At 40.6% G+C, this 20,571-nt stretch overlaps 1 protein-coding gene across 1 annotated transcript in view; it reads left to right on the top strand.

Moving 5' to 3' along the window:
• The window catches only part of LOC147607958 (uncharacterized), a 34,318-nt gene extending 31,387 nt beyond the window's left edge, over positions 1-2,931 (top strand). The window contains exons 3-5 of the mRNA XM_086789728.1: positions 1,754-1,954; positions 2,108-2,303; positions 2,407-2,931. Coding sequence (XP_086645854.1) covers positions 1,754-1,954; positions 2,108-2,303; positions 2,407-2,585 — 576 coding nt within the window. The 3' untranslated portion in view covers positions 2,586-2,931. The remainder of the gene's footprint in view (positions 1-1,753; positions 1,955-2,107; positions 2,304-2,406) is intronic.
• The last annotated feature ends 17,640 nt before the right edge of the window (positions 2,932-20,571 follow it).

Below are 20,571 nucleotides of genomic sequence, written 5' to 3'. Positions count from 1 at the left end.
GTGGGAAGCATGTCAGCCCTCCTGATCCCGGCCACTGTAGCATCCCGTTATAAATAACGAGACGATGCCTGGCTCCCAACTCTAGTAAGTGGTCCCCATAATGTCCTCTGTTTGGTCCAGTGTTCTCTGTCTGGTCCAGTGTCCTCTGATGCCCGACTAGCCCCTATCTCCTCTGGATCCACAGGGTGGAGGATCTCCATGTCATCATAGTCATACACCTCACACTGTCTGCTCTGTGTGTGGGCATTGAAGTCACCAGTAAGAAATACTTCCCCTAGTGTAGAATAATGCATAATCTCCTCTGACAGACAAGTGTATGGCGAGGCTCCTGTCTCCTCCTCTTGTGGCATGTCCTCTGTAATGACATAGGAGGATCTTGATGGAGGAAAGTAACATAGGGCTCTGTATATAACCCTGTCCTGTGAGAGCTGTAAGCTGATCCACATGTATCTGGCCACCTCTGGATCCTGTGCTACCACTCTCAGTCTCCCTTGTAGCTCCCGTCTGAATAGAACTGCTACTCCCCCCGACCCTCTCGAGGTACCCTGGCATGTGGTTCTCCTGTATGCTGACTCCCACTGGAATCCTGACTCCCACTGGAATCCCTCTACTCGAGGTAGCCCTCTCTCTGGGCTCTGATGTGTCTTTGTCAGAAGTATGATGTCTCTCCTCACCATAACATGCTCTAGTTGTCCAGGCTGCACCCATAGTGAACCATTACAGTTCCATACTGGCATGTGTATCTTTGTTAGTGGCCTGGTATGTGTGCCATAAAGAGAGAGAGAGAGAGAGAGAGAGAGAGAGAGAGAGAGAGAGAAGGTGAACTATGAAGAGAAAGAAGGATGGCACGACTCAATGATTATGATTGATTGATATGTTAAGTCACCGAGTACAGAGTCTTTTTGTAGGTTTAGAACCTTTTCTTTTGACCCAAACAAATCACACTCACACTCACTCACATGACACATGGCACACTTATCTTAACTAGATATAAGGGGGTGTTCATACCTAAGCAGGTGTTCACACACACATACATATGAATAAGTTTACACATACACACATAAGCGGGATGGACACACATATGAAGACTCCGAATACCCAACATTTATTTCAATGAAAAGAAATTGGAGTTCTGTTTGTTCAAGGTTAATTACCTTTGATATATTATTAGTGTTGATGACATCAGATTAGATTCTGTCTTAGTGGCATAAATCCTCAATTGGGAGATCCGAGAAACAACATACGATGTATGGTTGTTTGCTAGGCATATTCCACTCACATTGACAAGTTTCCCGACCTCTCGACAGCTCTCACAAATCTGCTCAAGGGTATCAAGACTTATGCATTCACATGACTCTGCATGGACTGCATGCTTTCAAGGACCTCATGGTTGCTTTAGAAGAGGGTCCTTGTTTAGCGCTTGTCTCATGGGATGATCCATTCGAGGTGATCATCGATGTGAGTAACATCGCCATTGGGGCTCTTTTACAGTAGAATGGTCATCCAGTTGCTTACAACCTTCTGGCTGCTTAAATTTGCTCAAAAGGGGGCTGTGGGCTGTTGAGATGAACAAAGGGCTTATGTTCACCTCCTATTCTGAAATGGGGACCTCATGCTGAGCTCTTTTTGGGGCTGCTCATGCATGCATACAGATGGTGTTTGAACAGATTTACTTAGCAAGAAATTCCAGCGTATAATGTTGAGTTGTCACTAGTTGTGCTGCTTTGATGTGACATTGGAGGGTTCCTTGCAGGTTGGAAATTTGAAGCCAGAGCGGGCGATTCCTGATGCTGTACTAAAGGGTGCAAAAGGTATAGCTATCTTCACAATTCTAAAAGCAGGCGTGATGGTTACATATAAAGTGGGGACGGGGCTGGTGGTTGCCAAGCGATCAGATGGCTTGTGGTCGGCTCCTTCTGCCATAATCTCATGTGGGATTGGATGGGGTGCTCAGGTATGAAAAGGCATTTACAACTATTTTGAAAATTCATGCCTTGCTGATCCCTGACTGGTGTGTGGTGTTCACCTTTCAGGCTGACTGGTGCGTGCTGTTCACACCTTTCATGCCTTGTTGGTCCCTGACTGGTGTGTGCTGTTCACCTTTCAGGCTGGTGGAGAAGTCACTGATTTTATCATTGTGCTTCGCAATGAGGCAGCAGTAAGGGCTTTCAGTGGGAGGGTCCACATCTCTTTGGGGGCTGGTTTAAGTGTCGCTGCTGGACCTGTAGGAAGAAGTTTCGAAGCAGATTTACGCGCAGGGGATGGGGGGACTGCTGCATGCTACACTTACAGTCTCAGCAAAGGTGGTATACTGGGGTTACTTATGGGCTTTGTAACTTGCTACCTTTACAATGGTTCCCAAGCTTGTATCTGTGGTTGGCTTGCTTACCTATGATAGTTTTGCAGGTGTATTTGTTGGTTGCTCTCTTGAAGGGGATGTTGTGATGACACGTATGGGTACAAATGTACAGTTTTACGGTGACACGTCTGTCAGTGCGGCTGAGATTCTTTTGGGATCAATGAAACAGCCTAAAGCTGCTGCACCCCTTTATGCTGCCCTGTCTGATTTATTTATGAAGGTATAATGGTTGATATTGGGAAGGTGCCTACATGATGGAATGTTTTTTTTAAAATACAGAAGCTGTTCATATTCTCTCTTAATTATTGTACATGGCAAATGATTATTTAGCATAGGGAATGCAATGTATAAAGAAGTTCATACTCGTAAATCTCACAAAAGACTAGTGTTCCGAATACGTGACAGACTGCAGGTTAGCAAATAAAGGTCGCACTATTGAGACAGAGACAGGTTAGGATTACACCATGTTACTAGCATGAACTCTGCTCAAAGCGAAGAAATCCTACATAAAATCAAATTGGCATCACTGTACTTAACTTGTAAATATAATTCTCTCTCTCTCTCTTTATGTGTAGGTGTGTTTTTATGAATGCTTAGCATTTCCACTTTGAGATTAAGAATAAGATGCTCTAATAATTTGTGTGCAACCATTTACCCAGCTCTGGTTAGATTTGCAGCCATATCAGAGTATTCCTTTTTACCGTGTGCCTTGTCACATACTTTTCAATGGATTATTAAGCATAACTGCATGTGCACTTTATGATGGTATAATAGCAAAATTTTAATTAAAAAAAGACATGCAACCATATGTAGTCATGTGAGGTTATACCGACCTTGGTCAGATCAATCAAATCAAGGCTTCTTGGTTCTTGGTGTACATCGCAAGTTGCACTTGGCGAATTGCATACCCCACCATAGAATGTCCTCAAGGGCCTACTGTTGTGTTGCTTGCTGCCTATTCCTTTTGTTTATGGTTTGTTAGCCAATTGATGGTTTGCAAATTTGTTTGGATGTCACTAGGATAGATGAGAACCCATGTCTGCTACCATTGGGAGCTATAGCCCAAGATGAAAAAAAAAGCCCACCTCTTTGAAAGAACCCCTTGTCAATAGACACAGACAATAGCTCTCAGCATTTTGAGAGGATCAAATTGGTGGTTGGTTAGAAGTGTAGCTAGGCTCTTCTAAAGCTTGTAATCTCAATAGCTGTTGCAACAAGTTTTTTAGGGGGAATCTTAAACGAGGGTTTTAATCAGAATCAATCAATGATGGGGGGACAACAAGTGATGGGGGACTAGTGATAACTCAAAGCGAGAGGTCATGGCATTGTGTTATGTTCACATTTGTGTCTGTTCATGCCTTCCATGTTGGTGTTGCCATGCTCCGGTGGCCTTTGCCCAAGATGGAAGTGTGGTGGCCAAAAGCGAAGTTTTATGAAAAGTTTGACAAAGACTTTCATAACATGATAGGCCACCTGTCTTGATGATACCGATGTTAAAGCGTAGCCTATTGCCTTTTGACATTCATGCTCTCAATCCATGATAGCCTCAACGTCTTGGGGTGTTGATGGCAAGTAGCCTCCACACTCCGCCACTCCCATGGGTAGTGTTTGGGAGTTGGGCTCACCACCTCAACAATCCAACTCAACTTTTAGGATAAGCATGTCAAAGGGCAGTGCTATTTGCACCAATCCACCAAAAGAGACAATACACAAAGACACCAGATTTTATGAGAAGAAATTAGTAGCCTTAAAACATCTATTAATGCATAAACACCATAAGTCAACTTAAGAACATGCATTTTTCTTTGTTTCTTGTTTTTATTTGTTACTCTTGAATTGTTGCACATTCCTCCTAATTGGTGCATGTTACTCTTGAATCCATTTGAATTTTTTGAAGTACAAGCACACCAATTTCCTGGACTAGACCAAGAGGCATTTCAAAATGTGATCGTCGTACACTAGCCATGCGATCTTTTGGTACTTTATTAAACACATCTTAGTTGTGCATGGGACGAAGTCACCTCCCCAAATGAGGAAAAGGAAAAGTTACCTAAGGTGCCTGTAAACAAAATGGGACATTAATATAAAAGTGATGAGACTAACGCATTGCGATAAATGCTACATAAAAATCGCAAAGTCAACACAATATTGGATGGTGGTGCTAGTGTTAACATTGTCACTAAGCATTGTTGGAAATTATGGGGGAAACCACCCATGAAGGAGACTATTTTGGTTGTGAAATTGGTTGACTAAACTATAACTAAAGCGCTCAGACTCTCCAGAGATTTGAAGGTAAAAACCTTTGAGTTGAGCTACCATCCTACATATTTTCTGATGAACTATAAACAACTAAGATGATATGGTGTGACCTTGGTTGGGCGATCCTACATGTGCGAAGCCAAATTGGTCCATGATTGGGATACATATCATGAAAACGGCAAAGTTGAACTAAGGCTTACCCAATGGCTAGGAGAAGTGTCAAAGATTATGGCTAAGACCACATCCATCAATGTTTATCGGACCTATCATCACACTTTGGAAGATGAGCAGTGTGAGAAAGATTATGCATCGTTACCCAAACCTAAGGATAAGTAAATGCATCTTTTGGCTACAATTGATGTAGTCAATAGGCACCATTCATAAGGCATGCCCTACAATTGATGTAAGGCACCTTTCATAAGACATGCCCTACAATTGATGTAAGGCACCATTCATAAGGCATGCCCTAGATTGAAATTGACACCACTATGTATCTTGGAGTGGCTAAACTCTTTGAGCCAATGGAAACATTAACACACATAGAGGAGCCATCTCAAGTGGATGAGGAAGAACAATCTTCACCGACAGACCGTAGAACTTGTAAGCATAAGCACATAAAAATTGTAACACTAAGTGTACTCTTCAATGAGTTTGATTTACACTGGCTATACTATGTTGGAGATATTGATGCACACAATCATTATAGCTTTCAACATGAGAAAGAACTGAAGAACGTCTCTATCCATGTAGGATATTCGTGCATGATCAGTGATGAGATTGATGAAGAGCGGAGACATGAGCATTTGAGTAACTTTTCTAAAATATCGTGAGCTGCGTGACGTAATAAGGAGTAAGCTCAAAATGAACATGAGGCTAAACTCAAGGAAGCACAATATTCAAGGGAAGAGGAATTCTTAAGGCAAGTTCTATAGTGGTTCAACACTAGACATGTCTTTGTGAAGAAAGCTTAGAGAATTGCTAAAGAGGAACATGGTGTTTCCTATAGTCTAATGGAAGTGAAAGAACTCATCAATCTAGCAGGACCTAGAAAAGAACCAAAGTTGTTATACATTTTTGCGAAGATTTGAAACGGAAAGAGGAGAAGAAACTCTTGGATCTTTAATAGGAATTCCTTGTGGGAATTCCAAGACTTGTAAAACAACATCCTTACTTTATGAACTTAAAATACTCACCCATTTAGTCCACATCAATTAGTCCACATCAAATGGGTATCATGCATAGTGATTGTTTTGCTAAAAGGAATGGAGAACTCCAGGTATGTGTGGACTCAAAAAAAGTCAACACAAGCACCATAAGAGACCCTTACCCCTTTCTGTACAAAGAACATGTGCTTGAGAGGGTCATAGTAGGAAAGGAAGCTTACAACCTTTCCACAATGGGGAGTGTATGCCTACCTAGTTATGCCATTCAATCTCACGAATGCGCCTGGAACCTTCCAAAGACTAACAAGCACAACTCATAAGGCTTTCTACATAAATTCTTGAGATACTCATTGATGATCTACATGTGAAATTCAAATGATAGAGCACTTATCCTGTTTGAGAAAATATTTGGAATGATGTTGTTTGTATTAAGTTTTCCTCAACTCATTCAAATGCCAATTTTGGGTTCAACATCTTCTATGCCGACCTAGCAAGACCCATATGCAAACTATTGTGATAGTGTTTTTTTACAAACTATTGATTTTGTTTGAGTGGACGAAAGCGTGTCAACAAGCCTATTGTAAACTCAAATATGAGTTGGCAAATGCACTTATCTTAAGAGCATCATAATGGCATGTAAATTTTCATGTCCATGTGGATGCTTTAAGCTTTGCACAAGATGGATTTTCCTATTAGCCTTGTTAATAGTCGACAGCTGAGTGATGATGAGATCAGCTTCACCACCATAAAAAGAGAGGGATCAACCATGGTATATGCTATAAAGAAATTTTGGCATTTATCTTTTGGCTAACAAGTTTGAAATAGTCCATGCGCAATTGGAAAGATTACATGGTGGTTGTTCATCCTTATGGAGTTTGATTTCACATTAGAAGGAATCACAACATGCTGACCATATATCCCAGATAACACGTTAGTGACAGAGAGGGGTGAGAAAATTGCTCATAGACTTCCCCAGGATGTTCCAATCAACAAAGACATGGCTATACAACTTATCAAGGAAGCCACCCCTTATCAATTTGTAGTAGGACATTTGTATAAGAGAGGGAAGGATGACATTTTGAGAAGAGGTGTATGAGAGGATGAGCTTCTCTCCATTCTAGAGAGCAAACATCACTCGTGTATTGGGTTGAAACTATGCTATTGAAACTACAACACGTAAAGTAATGCAAGCTAGCTTATGGTGGCCAACTTTATTTGGTGACTTAGTCGAATTTGTTAAACAATGTGATGAGTGCCAAAGATTTTCTACTCTTCAAAAGAAGGATAGAATGTCCCTAACTAGAAGGATAGAACTCTAATCATTGTCTAGCAACTCTTTGAAATATGGAGTATTGCCTTTTTAGGTCCCATTAGTCCTCTGCAACAAAAGTAACACATGATCGGTACATCATTGTTGCCATAAATTACATGACCAAGTGGGCTAAAGCTAAGGCAATGCGTAAGACTAATGCAAGGATGACTGCTAAGTGAGAACATCATTGCTCGGCTTTGGTGTCCACTCAAACTAGTTCGTGATCAATGTTCACATTTTATTATTGAAGTGGTGAGGTGCTTACTTGCACAATTCTTGGTAGTTCACCAAAAATCATTGCCCTACTATCCACAAGCCAATAGTCAAGACAAGAGTACCAACAAGACATTATGTGTTATACTCACCAAAAAAGTCGAAGCTTCTGGTGACCAAGAGCACAAGGTCATCGTTGCACTACGGGCTTATCGACAAATGGCTAAGGTTGCCACAAATAACACTCCTTTTAACTTAGCCTTTAGGCTAGAGGCAATCATGCCAATGGAGTACGTTGTTCTTAGTCTCCGAATTACTATTAATGAATAGCTTGCCAGGGAATGTTCTCTCAAAAAGACTAGTGGCCTTTGAGAAGCTTGATGAAATGAGAATATAGACTTGCCAATTGGTTCAATTCTAGTTTTCTTGAATTTTCCCTTCAGAGGGAGATTGTTTACTCTCCCATCCGTTGCAAAATTGTATTCCTTTATTTTTTGCTTCTCATTCTTTTCTTCCATTTTGTGTTTCCCAAGTTTGATCAATCTCCACTTTTTCTTGGTTTTTTCATCTTTTTGGATGTCTTCCTCACTTCTATCTTGTTTCCTTCATTTTTTCTTGGTTTTTTCATCTTTTTGGATGTCTTCCTCACTTCTATCTTGTTTCCTTCCTTGCTTGATTCAGTTTCTTCATGATTCCTTGTCTGGATCTTTGATGCCCCCCCCCCCCCCCTTATCTTTGGTGTCCATACTTTTGTTCTTAATTTTTCTTTGGTTGCTTCACCTTTTCTTATTTTGAAGTTTCTCACCCTTTCTTGGTTGGCCTCTTATGCTTTTATTTTTCCTTCTTTTTTTATTCTTCCTTATCTTCCTAGAGATTAAAGCTTTTGATCGAATTCTATAAGCTTTGAAACAAAGCTTAGTTTACTAAACTTGCTGCGCTTAGAAGTGCTTAGCGAAGGGGCCAAATTCAGCAAAAAAAAAGAGGAAAAGAGGGAGCGCTTTATATATATATATTCATTTTTTCTCTAGAGGAAAAGAGGGAGCGCTTTATATATATATATATATATATATATATATATATATATATATATATATATATATATATATATATATATTCATTTTTTCTCTAGAGAAAAAATGATATAATATATATATATAAGGAGAAAAAATGAAAATAATATGGCCATCGATTCGGGTAGCGAAGAGAGGGAGAGAAAACAAAAGAAGTCCATTGGGCACAATAGTGCACAGAGGAATGGGGATTTTTTCCCAAAAAAATCTTGATTCAACACTGTCCAATATGTGGGAAGCTCATGAAAAACTAAGATTAGGGAGATGAAGCTGAAAACCTGCTCATTCCATCAATGCCATCGGATTTTGGAGAGGATGAAGAAATCAAAGGGTGGTTTTTCAAGAAGAGGGTGGTTTTTGGAAAAAGGTAGCAAAGATTTGAAGCCCTTGATCTAGATATCCATCCCATGGCTCAAAAGATTCCCATAAACCATTCAAGCTTTGTCTAAAGGTTTTATAGCCTTCTTCTCTTTTAGATCTTTTTATGAGCTCCTCTTTTTATCCAAGCATTTGTACCCTTGTTGGAGCTTTTGTAGGCTTTTCCTCTTCCCATGATATTTCTCCTTGTTGCTTTAGTAATTCTAAAAATTAAACCTTTGGCCTTCTTTGCACCAAGTAAATTAAGCAAATCTTGATTTTTGAATTTTCCTTCAAAAATCATCCTCCTTGAGTGGTCCCTAAAGCTTTGATACGAAGAACCTTGGCCTGGTAAGAATCAAGGCTTTTCTTTACCAAGTGAAAGTGTAGGGAAACCTGCTGGTCTCTCTGGCTCAAGACTTGAGGCTTCATGCATATCGAAGTGGGTCCTTGAGGAGGTTTCGATTTGTTTCGCTTCCAACACCTCTTATTGGCCTTTGTCACGGACCAAGACCACTGGTAGATATCCTTCGGGGGGTGGATCAGAAACAACTAGCTCTCAAGAGGGGTGATTATAGATTAGATCCAGTACCTACCCAACAACTATTTCAGCTCCATGTTCAGAGATGAGGGCATAGCCTTGCACATCCTTTGGGCCGGCCAGTGGATGATAAAGAATACCCCTCTCTCCCTATTCAGATGGACCCCCTGTCTCTCCCCTAACGGTCCAAAACTAAAAAGAAGCCCGAGTTGCTGGACCTCCCCCTTCACCTGTACCCCCTTCTGAGAATGATTGTGGAGCCTCTAAGAAACCTGCTGGGTTAGAGACCCCACCCGGACCTCAACCCCTGTTTGCACCCACAGACACTAATCAAAAAGGACTTGAGCTCTGACCTTCCAGAAACCTTGACCATCCACCTTGGGAGGGAGGACCTAGTCTTAGAACAACATATAGTCTTCAAAAATATCCTGAACAAGTAGGGGCACTTTATTAGGAATTGCAAGGAGAGATCTCCCCCCTTCTGTAAGGAGAACACCCCCCCCCCCAAAAGACAACTAATGGGGACGAGGACGGATTCCAACAAGTCAACTGATGAGAGGCATGAACAACCATGCCCCCCCTCAAAGCCCATGCAGAGGACCAACATGTTTGCACCCCTACTCTCAAAGGTGGGACCACCCATCTAGCACCAGACCGGCTCTGTGGAACTCCCTCATGGTTCTTAACCTCCCAATGATAGCGGCTGGGGACTTCAACATGGTCGAATGTCCACTTGATCAATTTCAAGATCTTGGGCATGTTATCAAAGGCCAGGAGCTTGAAGAATGGATGAAGATCAAGAGCTTCCATGATCTAGTAGATTTGGCACCCCCTCAAGAGTTTACATGGTCAAACAATAGGACTGTCCCCCTCAGCTACACAAAGCTAGACTAGATAGATGCTACGTAAATAGATCACTAGCAAGGGACTACGGCAAAACCTGGCCGACAGATTGACTGATAGTGCTGAAGCACATCTTAATCCCATGGACTATCTATTACCTCTCCTGTTGGCAACCCTTAAATGCTGAACTCAAAGTCCTTGAAGCCCTATTTAGAAACTTCCTGTAGAGTGGTGATGCCCGTGTTTAGAATCCCCAAAGTTGCCTGGAAAGTTTGCTCCACGTCGAAAAAAGGAGGGGGGCTTGGCATCCCGGACATGGGTGAGGTGGCAGACAAAATGATGACCAAATGGATCATCAGAAGTCTGTACAAAAAAGAGGAGGACTGGGCCCAACTTCTTCATAGGAACTCCCCCTTCTCTTGGTATAGCTGAACTTCCCGACGTGGAACATGCTACCTTTCATGACCCTATTCTTTAGCAACTTGCAAATCAATCCTACTCTCATTAAGGGATTCTAAAGAGCATGCAACAATGCTACCTTTCATGACCCTATTCTTTAGCAACTTTTAAATCAATCCTAAGGGGAGCCCTCTCATTAAGGGGAGCCCTCTCATTAAGGGATTCTAAAGAGCATGCAACAATTTGAAAGCCCTCTTGGAGCTCACACCCAACATAAGGTTCAAGGTGGACCTCTTTCATCTAGAGACTCAGCCTGGTTCTCGATGGTCTATCAGAATAGTATCCCGAACGAATAGTTCCCAGCTGGCTATAAACTCTGAAAGAAACGCATAGAAACCTAGGGGGACCTGTGGAACTTCCAGGACAAAGGGTGGCTATCCCCAGAATCCATGAAGGAAAAGTTTTGACTGAACGATGAAGATGTCAACCTTGTGCTAGCCAGAATCGCTCTGTGGGACAGTAACTTTGCATCCTTCATCCATCACAGAGGTCCATTCAGGATAAGGGCTATGGTATGGAGAGGAAAAGACCCTCTTTGGCCTATCCCCCATTTCAAAAAGCTTCCTCCCCCCTCCACATCAATCTCAATGCAAGATGCCAACATCTGTTGGGAAAAAAGACAATGAGAGTTTAGATTCAACAAAATATGGAGCAGCACCATTCCCCCCAAGATGTCTTGTTTGTTATGGCTGATTCTCCACCAAGCATTGTGGACTAGTGAGAAAGTTCATAGGATAGGAATCAGGGATGGGCAATGTCCAAGATGTAGGGGAAGCCCAAAAACCATCTCTCACCTATTCATATCTTGTCTAACCAACTCAGAGGTGCTTAAACTCGTGTGCAACCTTATTGCCCCCGCCCACTCGAAGGACCTAAATTGGAGGGAGCTTCTTCTAGGAAAAAGCAATGGCTTGTCCTCAAACTTGTGGAATTCTATTAGGGCCACTTATCTCTGGATAGTTTGGGTCTATAGAAACTTGTTGGTCTTCCAATCTGTACAAGGGGATATGATCCATGGCCTAAAACAATGTTTGTCTTTGTAGATGAGGATGGCATTGAAGGTGTCCAAGACAAAACTGTTGAAGAAGATCACAGAGGTCAAAGTTATCCAAATGGAAAGAATGGACCTGGATCAGCATGAGCAACAATGAGGCGATTGAGGTAGCCAAAGAGATTAAGTTCAAAAAGAAAGAGTCCATGGCATTGAACATTAAGGACAATAAGCTGATCTAGTTAATTTTGGAACTAGTAGAGCTACAAGCTACTCTGTAACAAGTTAAGCTTCTTTATAAAAAGCTTTTTGTAAAATCTTACCTCCTTTTATAATATAATTTTAGCCTTTTCAAAAAATGAGAAGCTCTGATACCACTGTTAGGAACTTTAAGATACTTGCAGAAGGATACTCTAATTTCTCAACATAAAAATTAGAGCATAACATATAATTGTACAAATTAAAGCATAAACCTTAATAAACCAAATAAAATAAACAAGAGAGAGAGAGATGGAGAATAGATTAGAAGTCACCGTCGACACTGGGTTGAATCTTCCCTAGATACAGTGTGGCCCCTATGCCACTCTCCCATATTTTTATATATTAGAAAAAGCATTTGCTTTTCAAAAAGATAATTCCAAAAACAAAGCATAAGCAAGTGCTTTTGAGTTTATGAGTGTGCAAGCTGTGGCCCTTGTATCACTCTCCCATATTTATATATATTAGAAAAAGTGTGCTTTTCAAGAAGATAATTCCAAAAACAAAGCACAAGCAAGTGCTTTTGAGTTTATGAGCGTACAAGCTTTACAAAAATATAGTATGCATCAATATAAAGTATTGGGCCTACCAAAATATAAAATACTATTTGGTGTGTACAAAAGGTATGAGGCCTTACAAAAATATAGATTCTTAAATATGAAACCATAAAAGATGTTCTCATGTCTTCCAAAATATCTCATAGTGGTCTAACACATTCATTGCCTTTATCCAAAATAATATTAGCTGTGCACACAACTAATTAAACAAATTAATCCTAATCATATCATCCCATTGCACACAGCTGATTAAACACATTAATCATGGTAGACTTTAATCTTGGTAGTAGATGAAATAAATAAAAGGTGCATCCAAAATAAAGAGGTCATGATGACTAACAACGTGATTATTATGGCAAACCCCCTTCCTACTTCCCTTGCTATCCTTAACATGTCTTTTTCATATTCATGTGGTAGTGGGGCATAGTGCTATGGTTTCCCACATCTAGCACCAAGTTTGGGATCTTCTACTCCATTATGATCAAAATTTGAACAAAATCTCCATTCACATTGTGAGGGGTTTTTTTTGGGCCCAATGAAGTCATGATATGAATAGGAGGAGAAGGAAATTTGTAGAAAGATGATATGAACATATGCTGGTCTAGAACTTAGTATGTAGTGGACATAGTATGAAAAGGATAAATGGGAAGGCCATGCAACGGCCAGAAGAGGATACTATGCATGAAGATACAGAGAGATCCATGAGATCTAGATAATGAAGGAAATGTGCATGGAGATCTTGAAGGCAATGCGTGACAGTTTCTTGTTAGGAAGGTAGGAGATGTAGGGTGTTTGTTTTTCTTCTATATGAGAATGAGCTTTTATTTGGGGCAAGAGGTTGCACAATAGGAGAGGAGCTTTCGGAGAACCCACTAGAGAGACGGACATAAGAGTGCGCAGAGAATAGAGAAGGAAGCAGTGTGACCAAGTTTGGGCAAGACGAGAGCAGAGGGAGTTCTAGTGAGTCATAGGATCATTTAAAGGTTATAGAGGCAAGCCTAGGGTCCCTGTTTACACCTCTATTGGAACTTGGTGCTACCCTCGTGCCACCTAAGCCTTTGTTCAATGGTTGATTTCTATTTGAAGAAGAAGATCTAAAGAGGTGGCTACAAAGTCCATCAAGGAGTCATATAGTGCTTCAATGTCCTCAACCCAAGAAGAGAGCCAGGAGGTATATATCCTATTTTTCAAAGACCAGAGGGGGTAATATCGATGCTACTGATAGGGATGAAGTTCATGGAAATCAAGTGCCCAAACAAGGACAAGTGCAGCCTTAAGGTCCATTGGGTAATACGAATATGATTGAAGCAGTTATAGAGGAGGAAGGTGAGGATGATGTGTTGGCTAATAAGGAGATAAGCTATGATTCATTTGTTAGAGCCAGAGGTGGAGCATCTATGCAATGATACTCATACAGTCTTGGAGCTAAATGTTGAGAGGCATACTGGGAGAGCATACACAGATTTGGAGGATGATGATCATATGTATTCAGGAAGGAATTTTAAGCAATATGGCATTGTGGAGCAAACAAATGTATATGCACTAGAAGTGCGAGGAAATATTGTGGATGATGAGTGTGATTAAGCTAAGCTGAAGGATGCTCCATGCATGAGTGTGGATGATGAGTGTGATCAAGCTAAGCTGAAGGATGCTTCTCCATGCATTATTAATACCTTTCTTGATGCTGTTGATGTTACTTTCTTAGATGTGGTTGATGGGGATGTGGGTGCAGATGATGTTTAGCCTTTGAATATGGGTTGTGTCATCCTCGTGTCATCCATGTCTACACTAGTTGAGCTCAATATCTTAACATTCCCCGTAAGCTCAACTCCCTACCTTGCACCCCAAGTAAAGCTCTTAAACTTGTGAAGCTTCTATGTACCCAATGCCTTTGTGAAGATGTCAGCTGCATGTTCCTCTATGTGTTAATAGATACCAAATCCACATAACCTACTAGAACCTTGTTACTCACAAAATGATAATGTATTTCAATGTTCTTTTGGTCCTAGCATAATACACTGGGTTACTAGCCAACTATATGCTGCTCATGTTGTCACAATAAATGATAGCATCCCTATCCATTGGCTCATCCATATCTACAAGTAGCTTCTACAACCAAGCTACCTCACATGCTACCATAGCAGCATCCCTATACTTAGCCTCTTATACTTAACCCTTGTACTTAACCTCTGTACTTGACAAAGAAATCATTGGTTGCTTCTTACTGGTCCTATTAATAGAGCAACACTCCCAAAACTGAGATATACTAGGCCAATTAACATCCATATATCCATATATCCATGTACTTGTACTCTATCCTCATGAAAAATTCCATAATGTACTGTTTGTCCATGTACCTATATATCCATGTACATGCACCTGTACCTATATATCCATGTATATGTAGCCAAGGCTGCATAAATTGACTCACTAATCTAACATCATAGTTGATAATCATGTAGATCAAACTCCTTACAATGCACATGTACATAGAAGTTTCCTCCAAAAGATCACATGTATCTACAATCAATTTTGTGTTCTACTTCAATGGCACTCAAATTGGCTTACAACCTATCATTCCATACCTGGACATCATGTCTAAAACATACTATCTTTGCAAAAGCCAAATCTCATCATGTGATCTAATCACCTCTATACTTAATTAGGAAGTATTATAATTCAACTAAATCTTTCATTTCAAACTTACTCTTAATGAGCATTTTCACCTCATGAATGTTAACATCACTATCCCATGTGACAATCAAGTCATCAACATAGATAAGTACTAGAATAATACCCTTGTAAATCTTTTTCACCTAGACGACTACTATAGGAAAATGCCCCTATTAGTCATTTTCACATAAAGTGAAAAATCCATCATAAATATATGAAATCAAATAGTGACAAGAAAGTGAAAAATCTATCATAAATATATGAAATCAAATAGTGACAAGAAAGTGAAAAATCTATCATAAATATATGAAATCAAATAGTGGACAAGATACTTGGAAATGAGAGGAGAAGAATGAGGGAGAGAGAGAGAATCATCGTGGGCCAGAAATCACATCAAGCCCTTTAGCAGGCAAGAAAGCTTTTCTGAAATTGTATATGTAAAAAAGAAAAGATACATACTCGCTCTTCCCAAAAAGAAAGGAAAGATGACTTTATTATTGTCCCCACTAACAAATGAGGAAATATGCCTTTATTATTGTTAATAAAAAGAAGAAAGATGTTTTTTTCTTTTCCACAAAATTACAAGGAATAACTCTTTATGCACCTCTCCCGCACTCCTATAAATATAGAGAAAAGCTCCATAGCACTTTGTCAATTACCATTTAGCTAGACATTGTTAGTAGAGCACGCCACCCACATCCCTCCTACATATTGCTTGTGATGGCCTCATCAAATGTTAGCATTGAATTCGTTGTTGGGCGTATCGCGATGTATGCCACCAATGCGGAGGTCAAGAAAAAGACCATAGATGGTGCACAAGCATGGAAAGGTCTCACATCCTACCACTTTCTGTAGTGATGATATTTCTCAAGTGAAGACCAAAATGGTGGGCTTAATTATGATATGGAGAGCTCATGGTTTTATTGATGATGCATTTGAGCATCTCTGGCTTGAGGAAGTGCAGAAGGGAAAGAACGCCATTTTCTCACTCTGTGGGTTCACTCCAAAGGGCAAGCCAAGCCCATGGAAGTAAGCAATGTTGTGTCCTTATTAGTATCTCGTATAATAAGACTTAACAATAGTTTTGATTAAAGAGTTATATTTAGAATTTGTATGTGAATGAACTTGTTTTTATTTTCACTTAATAACCTCAATTTAGAGGATGTAGTGTTGACATTGTTAAAATGCAAGCAAAGTGATGAGCTATGGTGGATCAAATGCAAGAATCAACATCATTATAGTCAAGTGATTAGATGATGATTAAGATAAGATTAGTGAGCAATTAACTAATAGATTAATGTAGGCATGGATACTCAAAAACCAGCAAATACTCATTAGGCCAATGCCTCAATTTATAGAGTTTACATCCACAAGATGCCAAGCATCTAATCCCACTAATCTCTCCTTGATTCACTCCACCTCTTTTGCTTGATTCTCTCCATCCCTTTACTTTTCCTAGAATATCTCCACACATCCTAGAACTTCTCATGCTACCCTTTATTCTCTCCCAGTAGATACCTCTCACCGTTTCATTACTTCTCACTCATTTACAGACTCTCTTTTACAACCTCTTGCTAAGGGCTTGTTCCCGCACACACCCATTCACTTGTATATTTCAATACCTCCCCTCAAGTGAATAATCCTAGCACACATGGACCCTATACCAAGTTTCCCTCTTACTTGGTAGCCCGCGACCAGTGCCTCAAGTCCCTAACTCATAGTCCTTGACACTCTCTCTCTCTATGTGTCCAAGGCTACTACAAGTGCCCGTGACCTTCACTAAAGTTCTCACACATACATCTACCTGGCCTACATCATCGGTGGCTCAGAGGTGGTTTTATTCTGTTGTTGGGGCAGGTTACATTGGGTTGTGGGGTTTCTCTCTCTTTCTCTCTCAAAAAAGATGATCTGACTCCACTTCCTTAGGATTCTCCATGAAGTTTGCCGATGTCGTTCCTTCTTCACTAGGTTTGCTATAGCAGTCTCTTGCCATGTGTCCTAGCTTTCCACAGTTGTGGATCCTTCCTCCTCCCCTGCTTCTTCCTTGTCCTCGTCCTCTCATGAGAATCCTCCTCGGGTGAAGAATGCTTTTTCCTCTCTAGGTGTTGAGTCCACCCATTTCTTCTCTTTGACCTTGGTTTCTTGTTCTAGTAGAGCTCCTTCTATTTCATGCAGCTTCAATTCAGGTACATTCTTTAAGGTTGCCACAATGTTTTCATATTCTCCTTTGTCCACACTCTTCAGAAGCACTGCTAGTGCCTCATCATCCTCTATCTTCTCACCAATGGTTGCCAGTTGCTTAATGCTTTTGTATTTGTTCAAGTGTGTGATTAAAGGTTCAATTTCCTTTATATCAAGTTTGTAGAATTGCATTAGTAGATTTATCTTTGAATTTTTTGCTTGAGTGCCAAATAATTTATTGAGTTCATCCTATGCATCTTTTGCCCATTGTATCCATGTGATGTGGTGAATGATTTTATCATTTAAACTGAGTGCAATGAGTCCTAATGCTTTCTCATTCCTGCTCTTCCACTCATTTTTCCTAATCACCTCTATGCATTCATCTCTTCCCTCAACTAGCCACCACAGATTTTTCCTCATGAGCAAATACATGGTTTTTGTTTGCCATGTATAAAATTGCTCTCCATTGAATTTAGCTATTTCTTGTGCCGTGCTCATGATGATGTGAAGGTGTCTTACCTCTTGATCCAATTCATGATTCAAGGGCAGTGTCTACCCTTCTACAACTCAAATCTGGTGTTTAAGTGATGATTACAACAGATTTATCAGCATAAATTCACCAAAAATTACATAAAGCCAAGGGTAACAAATTTGTACTGAATGGTTGGAGTATTAAACCATCTCCGAATTGCAATCTGAAGTGATAGGGATCTATATCAGATACCCAATGGTAAATTTGAACCCTCAATTGCACCAAATTATAGTGATTAGTGTTGATTAATCATTGATTAGCAAAATAATCTCCTATTTTGTGTGCAGAAAATAGTGTGCAGGGAGGCTAGAGATCTGGGGCCTTAGAGTTCAAATGAGCTCAACTCCTTTCAAAGGCATCAATAGCAGTTAGTCTAGTAGAGGATTAAGCCAAGAAACAAAATATTTGACCAAACATTGAATGCTTAATCTCTAGATGCAGTGCTTGATGCCACTTCTCCTTGAGGAATCTCAAAAATGTGACATCACCAGCATGTAGAGCACCCTAGAAAACCCATGGGGACCAAGACCAATTAGACCAATTGCTTCTGTGTAAGTTTAGATCTGAGTTTTTCTTCCAGAAATAGGTGCTTGTAGATTCACGAAATTTAGGAGCAGCCGCCGATGGTGGCGGTTTGGAGATTTGACGTGATGGGCTGAAGCATGGGGAGTGTAGCTAGATGAGGCTAGAAGGTTGAAGCCTATTGTTAAGGCTGGAGGGAGAGGGAGCTCCTCCACCAGCTGGGGGTGCAGAGAATGGTTGAAAAGAGGCTTAAAAAAAGTGATTATCTCTTAATCCTAATTAATAAGGTGATTAGCAAGATAATAAGCTCATAAATTAGATTAATCCTAAGCTTGGCTTTGATACCATGTTAAAATGCAAGCAAAGTGATGAGCTATGGTGGATCAAATGCAAGAATCAACATCATTAGTAAAGTGATTAGATGATGATTAAGATAAGATTAGTGAGCAATTAACTAATAGCTTAATGTAGGCATGGATACTCAAAAACCAACAAATAGTCATTAGGCCAATGCCTCAATTTATAGAGTTTACATCCACAAGATGCCAAGCATCTAATCCCACTGATCTCTCCTTGATTCACTCCTCTTTTGCTTGATTCTCTCCACCTCTTTACTTTTCCTAGAATATCTCCACACATCCTAGAACTTCTCATTCTACCCTTTATTCTCTCCCAGTAGATACCTCTCACCTTTTCACTACTTCTCACTCATTTAGAGACTCTCTTTTACAACCTCTTGCTAAGGGCTTTTTCCCACACACACCCATTCACTTGTATATTTCAACAGACATCTCTCTCTCTCTCTCTCTCTCTCTCTCTCTCTCTCTCTCTCTCTCTCTCTCTCTTTGGAATCCGTTAGCCGGATTCCAAAAAAAAGGCTTACTAGAAAATGTTCACACAAAGAAGTCCCCCCTTCTACAATGTGCATGTTCTTTCTACAATCCCATTTTATCACGGGGTGTACCTACATGTGAACTATCTTTTTGTCCCGTGCTCTCTAAATGTGTATGTTCCCTTTGTAACCCCATTTTATTATGGGATATACCTACATGTGAACTATCTCTTTATCATGTGCTCTCTTAGATAATTGTTGAACTCATTGGAGAAATATTCTCCCCCTCCATCTAATCTTAGGCATTTTATGTACATGCCTTTGTCTTTCTCTCAACCATAGCCTTGAGAGTGTGTAAAACACTTCACTTTTCTCTTTCATGAAGTAAATGTTATATAATGTCCACCCTTTGGCTAAATGGGGACGCTCGTGATGCTAGTGTGCCATGTTAGTGAATTGGTATCGTGGATGATCCCATATTAAATACTAGTGACCTAGTGTTATTGGTATCGCTTGAGACCATGCTTGATAGGTGTATGTTGTTGAAGTATAACAAGTAGTGCCATGCTTGATAGCTATGTGTTATTGAAGTGAAACAAGTGGACTCTGCTAGACAACTACACAATCTAAGTGTAACACATGGTTTATGCAAATGACATGCTATACTAGTTGATGTTGTTGAGATATCGAGCTCGTCTAGTGAGGCAGTGGCCACTGATGACCCGCCTGGGGGATAGGCCCCACACTTACACCACTGGCATGGTTGGTGAGATCATGGGAGATATGCGGCCAGTGGGATGACAGGCTGTGTGACAGCCATTCTAGAGACTGGCATAGTTATAGCGCCAGCTCATTTAGTCGGGTTCACATTATAGAGAACCCGTGTATGTATTTGGTTGAGTACCTTTCATATTGTGTGTACTCTTATTCTTGTATATGGTGTGTTGAGTGTTGAGTAGAGAAGAAGAAGATTTTCAGCCTCTCACCTTGTGTGTTCTCTATTAGGGTTTTGTGAGTGTGTGTGTGTGCTTGCAAGAGCTCAAGCTCTCTTCCCCCCTGCATCTTTTCATGGTATCAGAGCCTGGTTCGTGCTAAGGGCTGAGCTGCAAGCAAGAGAACCACAGGAAGCAGTACGAGGGTAAGAGCTTCAACTACTCTTCCCTATTGTGTTGGTGACTACACCCTTGTCGGGAGCTCTACGGGAGGCACCGGCAAACGATCTTTGATTGAGGAGCTTTCTTCGCGGGAGTAAAGCTATAGGGCAACTATACAATCCTTCGGACTGTAGTCCTTCGGACTGAAATTCCGGGCCAAAAACGCGTTTCGGGCGCGTCTGGACCTCCGTTTTTCAGAAAGCAGGCGATTTCGAGCACTGTGGGTAAGTCATCGATTCTCTGCAGAACTCTGTTTTAAGAACTGCAGGAAGACAGACTGACTGTGCAGACACTG

This window comes from Cibotium barometz, chromosome 54 (genome assembly GCF_041138505.1).
Source record: "Cibotium barometz isolate CiBa-2024 chromosome 54, ASM4113850v1, whole genome shotgun sequence".
In the NCBI taxonomy this organism is placed as follows: domain Eukaryota; kingdom Viridiplantae; phylum Streptophyta; class Polypodiopsida; order Cyatheales; family Cibotiaceae; genus Cibotium; species Cibotium barometz.
Note: the sequence above shows the minus strand (reverse complement) of the source record. Positions and strands in the feature narration are given on the sequence as shown.